The sequence below is a fragment of the Oncorhynchus tshawytscha genome, linkage group LG04 (assembly GCF_018296145.1).
Source record: "Oncorhynchus tshawytscha isolate Ot180627B linkage group LG04, Otsh_v2.0, whole genome shotgun sequence".
Taxonomy (NCBI): Eukaryota; Metazoa; Chordata; class Actinopteri; order Salmoniformes; family Salmonidae; genus Oncorhynchus; species Oncorhynchus tshawytscha.
In genome coordinates, this window is record NC_056432.1 from 23,795,356 (window position 1) to 23,807,895 (window position 12,540).

The 12,540-nt window shown below is 45.3% G+C and overlaps 1 protein-coding gene across 3 annotated transcripts in view; it reads right to left on the reverse strand.

Annotated features, from left to right (window-relative positions):
• Window positions 1-445: 445 nt before the first annotated feature.
• Window positions 446-12,540, reverse strand: part of LOC112248400 (paxillin) — a 28,568-nt gene continuing 16,473 nt past the window's right edge. Inside the window, exons 2-14 of one of the 3 annotated variants that reach the window (XM_024417380.2) lie at window positions 9,398-9,606; window positions 9,213-9,298; window positions 8,948-9,087; window positions 8,604-8,796; window positions 8,265-8,379; window positions 6,770-8,104; window positions 5,558-5,830; window positions 5,032-5,427; window positions 4,703-4,861; window positions 4,387-4,560; window positions 2,693-2,774; window positions 2,456-2,604; window positions 446-2,352 (exon numbers count right to left, since the gene is read on the reverse strand). In XM_024417380.2, the coding sequence (XP_024273148.2) occupies window positions 2,086-2,352; window positions 2,456-2,604; window positions 2,693-2,774; window positions 4,387-4,560; window positions 4,703-4,861; window positions 5,032-5,427; window positions 5,558-5,830; window positions 6,770-8,104; window positions 8,265-8,379; window positions 8,604-8,796; window positions 8,948-9,087; window positions 9,213-9,298; window positions 9,398-9,606 (3,578 nt within the window). In that variant the 3' untranslated portion in view covers window positions 446-2,085. The remainder of the gene's footprint in view (window positions 2,353-2,455; window positions 2,605-2,692; window positions 2,775-4,386; window positions 4,561-4,702; window positions 4,862-5,031; window positions 5,428-5,557; window positions 5,831-6,769; window positions 8,105-8,264; window positions 8,380-8,603; window positions 8,797-8,947; window positions 9,088-9,212; window positions 9,299-9,397; window positions 9,607-12,540) is intronic. The other 2 variants (XM_024417381.1, XM_024417383.1) reach the window with 2 other exon arrangements.

Here is a 12,540-nt window from a genome sequence, read left to right on the forward strand (position 1 = left end):
GGTCATAGCTGTATCGACGTGGTGTGAATAGAGTGCTTCTCATGTCAAGGCCAGGGAGAAATTGAGGATAAACAAGCTGCTTCTTGGGCATACTTTTAGTCTGTACGTCATGCTTTCCTCACAACAATATCACTGGCAAAAATGTTTTACCCCACCATTCTTACAAACATAATGCCATCACAGTCTATTCTAGATTTCACCACGGTGGCAATAATCTCGAGTGCAGAATCCATTCCTAGATAAATAGGCAAAATTGCCTTTGTTTCGCCAAAGGAAAACTTTATCACAAATGCTATACACTTAAGCTATACAAAAACAAAAATCTACCCATGAAATGAGTTGGCTCAGTATTCAGCACTATGACATATCAAATGAAAAGGTGACAAGGGACACAATTTCAATAAAAAAACAGTCACTTTGATTAAATAACTGCCAACTACAATGATTCTGATTAGACAAATAGTTCAATGATTTAAATAAAACAATGAACAGAGATTTACAAGCTCTGGGTGTAAATCCCTGAACAAGATACAGACCCAATACAATTATGTGATGGATAAGAATACAAGCCCACAAACACAACTGGTGTACAGTAGATCCTGCACAATCTCAGACCAATATCAACACACATTATCCAGTGGACTCACTGACAGATATCTGAAGAGATAGTCCAGGACTCCCAGTCTATAAACAGTAGGATTCCTTGCTGGTCTCCCCAGTGTAAAAGACATTGCATTGATATATTGGCACAGAAAATAGATAGGCATATTCCTTGAACGCATCACTTGGATAGAGTCAAGAGGGTTGTTGAGTTAAATGTTTGCAGCTGCACACAGTATTGTTTGCATAGAATCTGTGTGTACATACATAAGGGGCCTTGTGCAGTATTCTATTTATTTTACAAAAAGTCAAACTCAATGCACAGTAACTTCACAGATCTTGAAAAATAGAAAAGCATCTCTGCTTTGAAATTTCTAAGAGGATTTCTCTTAATGAGTGGTTATTCAAACTATTAACTGACCAGCGCTTTGTATACAGTATTCTCACAGTAAAATGCAACCGTTTCCTGTATGCAGAATCAATTCAATTGTTTATAGTGGCATACTCTTATACTGCATCAGCACTTTCTGAACATAAAGGAAAGTCCAAACTAGTCCAACTAAGGGTTAAGCTCTAAAGGACTGAGTGGGCAGTGGAGAAGGTGATAAAGTAACATTATCCATCTCCCCATTTGGCGTTATATGTGACTCCGATTTCCCAAACAGAGGGAGTCAAATATTATTTGTTGTAAATTAATCTTTCACATACATTTTATAGAAACATTCCAATATACATTAAATCTAAATTGTATCATGTCAGCATTCGTATGTTTGTCAAACACCAAATGCTTGTGTGGAGGTGTTAATGATTGTGTGTCAAGGCCGTGTGTGTGAAAATGAGTCCACAAGGGTCTGATGACACGACCATGTGCTTCACAAGTACTAAAATAATGACTGACCCACAGCCTATTTCCAGTCAAAGCTACAATGACATCATTATATGCATCTGTTCTCTGTTACTCAGACAGCAAATTAAAGAAATCTCAACTAGGCCTTTGCTTTAGCAGTTGAAAAAAGGCCTCAGCTGATAAAATTAAAAAAAAAATGACAGGTCAACATCTCCCTGATCTAGTAACATGTCACATTTCAAATGGTTTTCAAGAGACACTCAACCAGTGAGCAGCAACCTCAAAACACGTCCATATACGTATCCCATGTGTTCTTACAGTGTTCAGTAAGCATTTACCCGGACTACAAAAGCAAAGCAAAACTATTTGGGTTTGAAATCACACTACTCTGAGCATCACAGAAAGCGCACAGGCAGAGACCTGATCTGATTGTCCATTACACTTCAAGGGTCAAAAAGAGAATGCTGGAATCTCACACACATACTACCTGAAACACACACACACACACACTTTCACCATACACACCATGAGTATACAGACATCCCTCTAAAACAATTCAAACACACAATCTGATTTGCACACACTACCAGAGCTAAACAGACACTTTCTGATACAAGCTTGTGAGCCACACACACTCCCTAACTGAAGAGCTTCACAAAGCAGCCCTGGCAGTAGGGCTTGTCATTCTGATCCTTGAAGGTGCCCTTGTTGAGCTGCTTGAGGCAGAAGGCACAAACAAAGTGCTCCGGGTGGAACTTCCTGCCCATGGCTGTGATGCAGCGGCCGGTGATGGGCTTCTGACAACCCGAGCAGAGGGAGCCTCGCTGCTCGTGGTAGTGCACCTCACAGTAAGGCTGCCCATCATGCTCAAAGAAACTCCCATTCACAAATGGGGTGAAGCACTCCTGCATACCCAGAGAGAGAGAGAGGAGAGTAATGAGTAAGTACAAGTCAGGACACTTCAACATGAATGCCTTTATATAAAAGGGAAATAGGCTGATTACAGACCCTGCAGACAAAGCACTCTGGATGCCAAAGGGAGTTTAGCGCAGAGATGTAGTTCTCCAGAATGGCTCGGGCACAGCCGCCACATTTCGGTGCAAACATGTCAAAGTAGTCCTTCCTACAGTACGCCTTCCCATCCTTCTCATGGAAACCTTCAGGAGACACATACAGATCATGAGTTCTGCACCTGACTCTAGAAATGGTCATTTCAAGTGAGCTCCAAGAACACGTAAAACTCACCTTCTGGGCCAAAGAATGATCCACACTGAGCACAGAAGAAGTGTTCAGGATGCCATGTCTTGTCCAACGCGGTCACAACTTTCTGTAAACATAGGAACAGTTACTCTATGCTAGCTGCCATTGCTACACTGGATCTTTGGACTGCCTAAGTTGAAATAATATACACCGAACAAATCAAATCAAGCATGGAATGCAACGCCATGTGCTTTACAGGAAAATTAAATAAACAACAAATCAAATATGAAATATTTACTACACAACAAAACAAGATAAAAAATGTAAAAAATAATGACTAAAATATGTTTCAAGATCTTTAATTAAATATGTCCACAGCTTCGGCCCCCTCTCAGGTTCTTTGGCAGGCTATTCCAGAAGCCGGGGGCATAATAACTAAAGGCTGCCTCTCCATGTCTCTTGGTTCTAGGCTTTGGGATAGTTAAAAGGCCAGTGTCAGAGGACCTGGGGGACCTACTAGGTACATAACTTAAAAGCATGTCTGACATGTATTGGGCTGCACAATCGTGGATTGATTTAAAAAACAATAGAATAATCTTAAAATTACTTCTAAAACTCACAGGCAGTCAGTGCAGAGACCTTAAAACCGGTGTAATGTGTGCTCTACGTCTGGCCTTGGTCAGTACCCATGCTGCAGCATTCTGTATGTTTTGCAGTTGACCAATGGCTTTCTTGGGTAGACCAGACAGGAGAGCATTACAGTAGTCAAGCCTGCACGTAATGAAATCATGGATGAGTCTCTGTATCAGTCAGAGAGAAAGAGCCACACCGTGGCAACGTTCCTCAGGTGGTAAAAACTATTTGGGTCACATTCATATTGTGCGATTCAAAATTTAGTTCAGAATCTAAAATAACACCTTGGTTTTTTACCTTTATTGCCCGTGAATTAAAATGTAGGGCTAGATTCTCTCTGTGCTTTGGCTCTAACAATAAGCACCTCGGTCTTGTCTTGATTTAGCTGGAGGAAGTTGTGAGCCATTCAAGTATTTAAATCACTAATACCGTCTAATCATTTATCCGTGGAGCTGAAACCCTCTGGTGACACAGAAAGGAAAAGTTGTGTTACGTCTGCGTAGCAGTGAATATCAATGCTGTGCTTTCTGAGAACTCTGCCAGGGGGTAACATATATAAACTGAGCAGTACCGGATCCAAAAATCAAACCTTGTGGAACACCACAGGTGATATGTATAATCGGAGTTGTTCACCAAGGGTGACAAACTAAAATAAATGTTTAAAAAACTCTTGGTCCTAAACCAATTTAGAACTGGACTGGAGAGGCCAACCCACCTCTCCAGAAGGACATCATGGTCAACAGTGTCGAATGCAGCACTTAAATCTAAGAGTACAAGGACAGAGCTGTTTGGCATCCGTGTTGGCTCGAAGATAATTTACCACTTTAACTAAGGCTGTCTCTGTGCTGTGGTGGGCTCAAAAAACAGATTGGAATTTTTCAAAATTAGAGTAGGTACTAAAAAAAAGAAATAGCGGTTTGAAAACCAACTTCTCCAGAATTTTGCTTAAGAATGGAAGGTCGGAGATTGGCTGATAGCTTTTTGTGCGTATGGAAAATGTCTGGGATCTTTGATTTCAGCTCATGAAACATGGGACCAACACTTTACATGTTGCGTTCATATTTTGATATAGTGTCGTTATTGTTGTAGTATAGGTGTTTTCCTACATCCAGTATAGGGCCGTTACAGTAGTGGCAGCGTGGGGAGAACAGGTTGTGGTAGTCCATCTCACAGTAGGGCGCTCCGTCACGCTCAAAGAAGTTTCTGGAACCTATCTCCTCCTGACAGTGGGTACACACAAAGTGCTCTGGGTGCCATGTGCGCCCCATGGCAGTAACCACCTGGACAAACAGAGACAGTATATTTACATTTACCATGTCAACAAAGCTCTGCAATTCAATTGAAAGTAACTTGAAGTTAGAGCGAGACCATGATCTTAGAAAGGCCACCAGAGCCTGATCTATGGCCCACCAAGCCCCTCACCTGTCCCACGATGGGTTTACAACATGCCCCACACACTCCCTTGGCCACAGTCTGCACACCCAGTTTATGGAGGTCCGACTGCAGACTGCCGAGCATGTTGTCCAGCTTGTTGACCTGTGTTGGGGGGCCTCCAGGGCCACCTTTCCCCTGGGCCATGATCTGTCAAAAGATGGAGAGTGAGAGGACAGACACCAGAGCACAATGCATTCTCTCATAAAAATACATCTGAACAAATAACTCAACTGTGGGTGAACTAAAGGAAACTGAAGCCAGTGAGAAATAGAAGGATTTCCACCATATCAGAAATAGAAAGGTTGAGAGATCCATGCCTGCATTGGAGGAAAAATTGGGTCGTATTCTGTTTGACAGCCAATGGACACCAGGACCTTGGGGGGAGGTGGTGGTGGTGCAGGCTGCACTGGTGGAGGGGGCACTGGGGATGGAGCAGCAGGTGGAGGGGGCTCTGGCTTGGGGGCAGGGGGCTGCTGTACTGGGACCGGTGGGGGTTGTACCAGAGGAGCTGGGGGAGGGATGGGTTCATGGGGTAGAGGAAGTTGAGGAGGGGGGCAGGGGGGAGGGGGAGGAGGTAGGGGAGCAGGGGTCTGCTTAACAGCTGAGGGTCTCCTGGGTTCTTCTATAATAGGAGGGTGACAAGGGGCTGGGGGAGACTGGGGTGGGGAAATGACCCTCCTCTGAGGTATAGGTGACTCCGAGGGAATAATGATCTGAGAAGAGACAGACGATGACAGAGGGAGAGAGAAAATTAAAGGTAAAGAACGGAAAGTGAAACTTGAAGGTAAAAAAATAATAATATCTGGAATGGTGTGATCCTGTTGTGATCGTATCCAGGCCAACCTTGTCCACCTCATTCGCAGCCCCATCGCCACGGAAACGCTGTGGCTTGGACATGACGATGACGCCCTCAGTGAGCCAATCGTCCGGCTGCTTGTGCCGGCGGTCAGCCAATCGGCCAATCCCCAGCTTCCCCTGCAGTTCCTCTATGAGGCGGTCCTGTGAGCTGCTCTTGTTGACGATGATGGGGCCCATCCGCCCCCTCCGGGGGTGACCCTCTCGGTACATGGGGTGCACATTGGGGGTCTCCTTGGTGCGCCTTATCACGGACTTCAGCTAGAAGGAGAATGAGCATCAGGACTCCACTGTGATCCAGTTACAATACCATAGACCAGGTGAGTGGTTCAGTTCAGAGGAAGCACCATTCCAGTTCACTCAAAGCCAAAGGCAGCCATCTCCTCAAGGGTATCGATCAGCAGTGGGTAAAGGCATGTCCAAAGGAATGTGTCAGTGAGCTCAGAGTCACACTCCATGCTGTATTACATGCTCATTCCCCATCTCACCCCCACCCATCACACAGTCCCATTTGTTCTCTGACCGTTAAGCAGAACATAGTTGGGCAAGATGCGGGCATCATGCTGACGCAACAAGTGAGGTAGTCATAGGATGCAGTCACAACTCAAATTGTTTGGTTTTAACAAGACATGCCAACAAAGGTCACAGCCAGGCAGTACTGCTGAGCATTCAGTGCTTTTTCAAGTCGGTTCGATCATTGAAAAATAATCACGGTTTTGATTATTAACAGACAAGTAGGCGGGGGTGCAATAGATTGTCATTGTAGTTAATTACCAGGTATTCGGTGCTGAACTATGTAGAATATTGGCCTGTTGGAAACTACAACTCCCTACTACATCGCAAAGTTCGGGCTTAATCTGATTTCTCTATAGAAACTGGGCCTCAAGCTCACAAAAAAATGAAAATAAAAACTGTATTCAAACTTAAGACATTGGTCAATTAGTTGTTAAAAACAAACAAAAAAATAACCGACATTTCGGTTAATTGCTCATCACTACCAGGCAGTCAACAATAAGAGACTGCAGTAGCAGTAAACATCCAGATGTGCACATTGTAAGGACAGTATCTACACACACAATTTGTCAAACAGATGTTTTGGTATCACACCAAGCCATTTCTGCCATCTCAGAAAGATAGTTTTGTATGAATGACATTTAACTCTGTTGTTTCTATGTGTGTTTGTGCAGAACAGCCCCATACATGTCCAGATGCAGAGACCCTGTCCATGGTGGCAGGCTGCAGCAGAGGTAGGTCCATGGCAGCATCAGGAGTTCCAGGGCAGGAGGAGCCATCCAGGGACTCATCCATCCAGCTGGCCTCAGTCATCGGGGTCATGCTCCCATCTGTATAAAGTCTCTCTGTATAAGGAGTCATACTACCATCCAGTCCATCTTGGAGACACATGTTCAGCTCCACATCAGCCCAGTCCATGAGCTCCCTGTGCCCGTCTATGTGTCCACTCATTACTGACCCATCCCGGGTAATTGTCCCCTCACGGGTATTTGCCCCATCCCGGGTACACCCAGTAGTGTCTGGCTGAACCTCCCTTCTGTCTAAGGGCATGATGACCTCATGTACCTCCTGCACCACTTCCCTCTTCAGCTGAGGTGCCTCCCCCTTCAGCTGCAGTGTGTCAGTAAGGACTCTATCGTTCTCCATCTTGGTGAAACTCATTGCCAGCAGCTTATCCAGGGCTTCATCCAGAGAGGGCTCAGCTGCAGGGACTGGCTCTAGAACTCTCCTGGAGATCTTGGGGCTGGTGAGAGCTGGGGGAGAGGGAGACTTGGGAGAAGCGACCAGAGATGGTGAGGGGGCTTTAGAAGCAGTGAGAGGAGGACTCTTGGTGACAGAAGCATGGAGAGGTGAAGGAGTCTTGGTGACAGAAGCATGGAGAGGTGAAGGAGTCTTGGAGGTAGAGACAGGAACAGGACTAAGACTCTTGGTAGTGGTTGGAGTAGAGAAACATAGATCCATGTCAGTCAGGGGACTGGTGCTCTTGGTAACAGTAGGGGGAGTTGTACAAGGTTCTAGAAATGAACTATGGGATTTTAAGGGGTTATTGTCCAGGGTGACACTGGCTGAGTTCAGTGATGGTTTAGCAGCATTAGGAGGACTTGGGTATGTGCTAAGTGAAGGGTTGGAGTGGTTGAGGGCTACCAGCGACTTTTGACGAGACTTCAGGATGGTCGCAGAGACGTCGATGACAACTTTTGGTTCTGGGTCACTCTCTGCAAATGACAGAGGGCTCTGGGAGGTTACAGTAGCTGGGGGAGGGCTTGATAATGAGGGATGTGGAGGGGACACTGCCCCCCCTGAGTCCCCACTTTCCTCCTCTATGTGCAGCTCCCATGCAGGTAGAGAGAAAAGAGGAGAGTCACAGGCAGGTTGAGAGGGTGAGAGGGAGGAGGGGGCAGCTGCAGCAAGGGAGGAGCAGGTACGTGGAGGAGGATGGACCTCCAGAATGATGCTGGGGGAGGTTCCTGCCTGATCAAGCTGAAGGTCAGAGTTCATAGACCCCAAGGAGCCGAGGACAGGCTAGGACAGGACAGGCAGGAGAGAGGAAAGGAACACCACAAGAAGAGGAAGATATTAAAGAGAAATAATCAGATTAGAAAATAGATATAGAATTAAAAAGGTATCTAAAGGATTTTTCATGAGGTAATAAGGAAGGCAAGCGTAAGACACACACACACACCTTGAAGTCGGAAAGGGAGGCCATAAGCTCATCAAGTTCGCGTGTGGCACAGGAAGCTGACATTCTGGCCTGCTGCTGAGAGGAAGAGTCCAACTCATTGTGGAGGACAGAGGGGCTGCAGAATACACAAACAAAACATGATCACACACAATCAAACATTGACCTCCTCATTTTTAATTTCATCCTAATATGTGATCAGATGGAGCACCCAAACACAGGCTACAGTTGATTATTAACATGATCTCATTGCTAGCTAGCTTGTATCCTATAATTCAAGGTGATGACAAACTCCGTGTCCATCTGTGATTCTTGAATAGGAGTAACTGCCAATCTGCTTACCTGGGAGTGGGTAGAGAGCCCTCCAGCTCATCCAGCAGACTCTCCACAGTGGGCCGGCCCTCCTCCACCGCCTGGCTCCCGTTCCGTTTGGTCTTCTCCTGAGACCGAGGGCTCACCATGACGTCAGGGGGACCCCCGTTCTCCTGCACATAGTGGGTTATGCTGCAGGATGGCAGGGGTGGGGCTGTTTCCTCTGTGGGTAGAAAGGACAGTGGGACATGATAACATCACAGTATTATGCAGTAAACACATACTGCAAAGACAAGAGAGAAGTTCCGCTTAGGTAGCATAAACACCAAAACCTAGTGAAAAATGATGTAGAATGTGTTTAGCTGTCTGTGTACCTGTGGTGGGGAAGGATGGAGAGTTCTGCTGGACAGCGTTGAGCTCCAGGAGCAGCCTGTCCAGCTCTGACAGGTTACTGCCCAGAGCTGAGCTCATAGCAGCCGCAGACTGGTCAGCAGACTTCTGTTTGTTGGGGAAACTGACAGAGGCAGAGAGACAATGCTTTGTCAATTGTGTTTGAGTATAAAACAGTGACAGACGGTATAGTAGCCTCCCAGTCGGGGTGCCTTCCTAAAGATCTGTTCCTATGGCCCTCCTGCCTACCTGTACACGTGGTCCTCTTCAATGTGGGACACGGGCGGGCTGCTACTGTCCCTGGACCATAAGCTCTTCGGAGCTGAACCCAAGGACTGCAGGGGAGGACATTCACTAAGTTTAGTCGTGAAAGGCCATTTAATGAATGAGATGTGTGAGTCTGAGTCGTGGTTCTGAGGTACAGTATGACTGACCTGTTGGGAGGAGTGGTGGGAGTCCGGGGAGTCTATCACAGAGCCATTCAGAGCCTCAGCCGAGGGAGGGGGTGGCACCGGGGGAGGGACTGACACATCCTGGTAGGAGTTCCCTCCAGTGGGAAAGGAGTAGGGGGTCTCCTCAGACAGGAACACAGGATGCTTGGAGATGTGGGACGTCGTGGATTCCAGGTCCGCCAACAAAGCGTCTGAGAAGGAGAGAGATACCTCCATTGTTACACAGCATACACTCAGTCAAACATTACAGGCAAAAATACACAAACCAAGGCTGCCTCTATCATTACAAAATGTGTTTGTTTTTTTAAGATTGAGGGTGGACATTTGTTTCCCCTCTTTCTGGAGCAAATCATTCATAGAAGACCAAGATGCAACACGACTTCTATGCTTAGCATCAATGTGAATGTGACAGATTTCGTTATTTTGCCTCAATTAGACTGAAAATAATTCAAAGCGCCCAGCATCTGGGCCTCTCCAGCTGGAGTCTACTGAGCAGCGGGTGTCTGTAAACTAACAATGCCCATGTGTACCGGTCAGCCTCTCACTCCAAAAAAAAGCCTGCTCCCAAGGCCCCCTCCACCAGGCGCAAAGTTTAGGCCCTGTCATCATCACAGCTCGACACAGACAAAGCCCCAGTGTCATTTCTAAACCCACTACAGTCTGGTTAACATCTCCCCTGAAACCCCCACCTTCCTCGCTCCATCAATCTTTCCATCAGGCTCTAATATATTGCTGCTTTCAGTAAGTACCTGGCTATCCGTCTTTGCTTGTCCATCGTTCGTTCCGTCTGATTGTCTTCCTAACAGAAAAACGCCCTTCTTAACCTGTTGCCCTTTTCAAAAGACTTTGTGTGAGTGTGGACATCAGACAGACATCATATACATCTCCTCCAGGGATATCCTGTGTACAGCATTAGTGTCCCCTGGAACACCAGAACAAAATAGACCCTTACATCACACACTCCATCCATCCTCAGTCAGTCAAGCATAGCCTGTTCAAATGTTCCTGTTCATACTGGATGGTGTCAAAGGGAATCCTTGTCGTCAACTCCATATAACAGAACCAAGTCAATTCAAAAGCCACCCCATAAGACTAGTTTCTCTGAATCATATGAGCCAATTTACATAAATCAGCTTCAAACCAAGAGAACATCAAAATAGGCGAAACTAAATTATATGATAAATGGACAGTCCGTAAGATGCCAACATTACTACAACTTTGAGGTGAACAACAAATAGACAAATCATTTTTTACAGACCACAGTCCAAAAGTCCCTCTTCAGTCACACACAAAATCCTCTTTGCAAGAAGAAAAACAAAAGCAAAAAAAACAGACAAGAATTGAAGATGAAATAAAGTTCACAGAATATTCAAGCTCTTCTGGGTAAAATGCCCCCTTACTATCCTCCTGATATGCCACCTGACAGATCCAGTACCCAGAAGTGTGTGCAACGGCTTATGCAGCCAGAGAGGGACAGAGATAGACAGAGAGGACAAGCTAGTGTCCTGTCTGTTGAGGGTGCGGTTTGGAGGCAGGGGGACAGAGACACACTGGATATTAACCCCAACAATATTTTGTTTATTTATTTAACTTGGCAAGTCAGTTTAAGAACAAATTCTTATTTACAATGACGGCCTACCCGGGCAAACCTGGACGACGCTGGTCCAATTGTGCGCCGCCCTCCCTCCCACTTATCCTCCAACTCACCCCAGGGATACATTTCACGCTCATAATAATCAAGTCTGTGTCTACTTCTGTAAACAGTCAAATATTGTGCTCTATTTTCAAAAATAATTCCCAGAAAGATTTTATAAATTGCCATCAACTAGACGTCAACGACATCTCTATTGTTCATCCTTAACAGCTTTATTTGAATAGGACTGTTACAATTGTTCTGTGGGAACAGAGCTTTCAGTTTAACCAAGTCACTACCACAGTACTTCCCCCACTGTTCATTCAAACCACAGAGACCCCAACCAGTAGCTAGGCGTTTACGTCATATAGTTAAACCACAGAGACCCCAACCAGTAGCTAGGCGTTTACGTCATTTAGTTAAACCACATGGGTGCTAAATCTATTTAAAGCTGTAAGTTCAGCAAGTAAGTCTGCTCAAAATAAGCTGCACCTGGTGCCGACATGCTGAACAAGGACTTACTAAAGTTGACTGCATCACCCTTACAATAAAGCCCTTTTTTTTTTTAAATATATATTTTTTTTTTAAATCACTGGCCATCTCCCTATCCGGTCATTCACTTGGGAATTGATATCTTACACATTATGGTGTGGTTTCCCAATAAAAGTGAATACTAAAACAATAAAAATCACACATGGCTAACCAGGTATGATATTGAGTACGTAGAAGAACTTCATGACCTTACTCCTGGCAGCGAGGAAAAGTTCCTCAGTATGTTGCCAGACTGGGATCTCTATTCTCTGCCTAGTACCACTAGACTACCCCCCCATTGCTACTACATCTGTGACACTGGCCAACCCCTGTGGTACTGATCAGTCAGAGATCTTAGTCCACATCTGATTAAGTGTTTCAAGCAACGTATAGACTACTGTCAAGGCTATAGCTAACTCGATGACATACAGCGAAAACTGGTACTCACTACCCACCTTCATTGTAAAGGAATTGTTTGTTAACAAACTAAAGAACAATGAGTAGAGGATATTTAAATCATAGCTAGAGGTCAGCCGCAATACACTTGCCTGTAGTGCTTAGGCCAGGGCTACACTGACATTCGGCTTTACTGGAGTGTGAAAGTGGAAATGCCACTGGAATACATTTGTGTTGATTGTCCCTCCTGTGGGAGGCAGCAATGAGTCTGACACCGATGAACTGTAAAATGGTCTGTGGCCCGAGTTGGTCTGGGGGGAGTTAGTGGCATTAAGGGGTGGGGGTAAAGGTTATGAGATGGGTAAAATCCAATCATTTTTCAGAGGAAATCCTGACTACTTTTGTATAATACTACTTTTTTTTTGTTCAACTGTTCTATGGGAAACATTTATTCTGCCATTTGGGGATTCTAAGCAGGGCTAAATGCCAGAGAGATCAGTTCATCGGACTTTGTTTATTGCAGCTTCTATGACCTAAATAGATTTGCAATACATTCCTGTCCTGC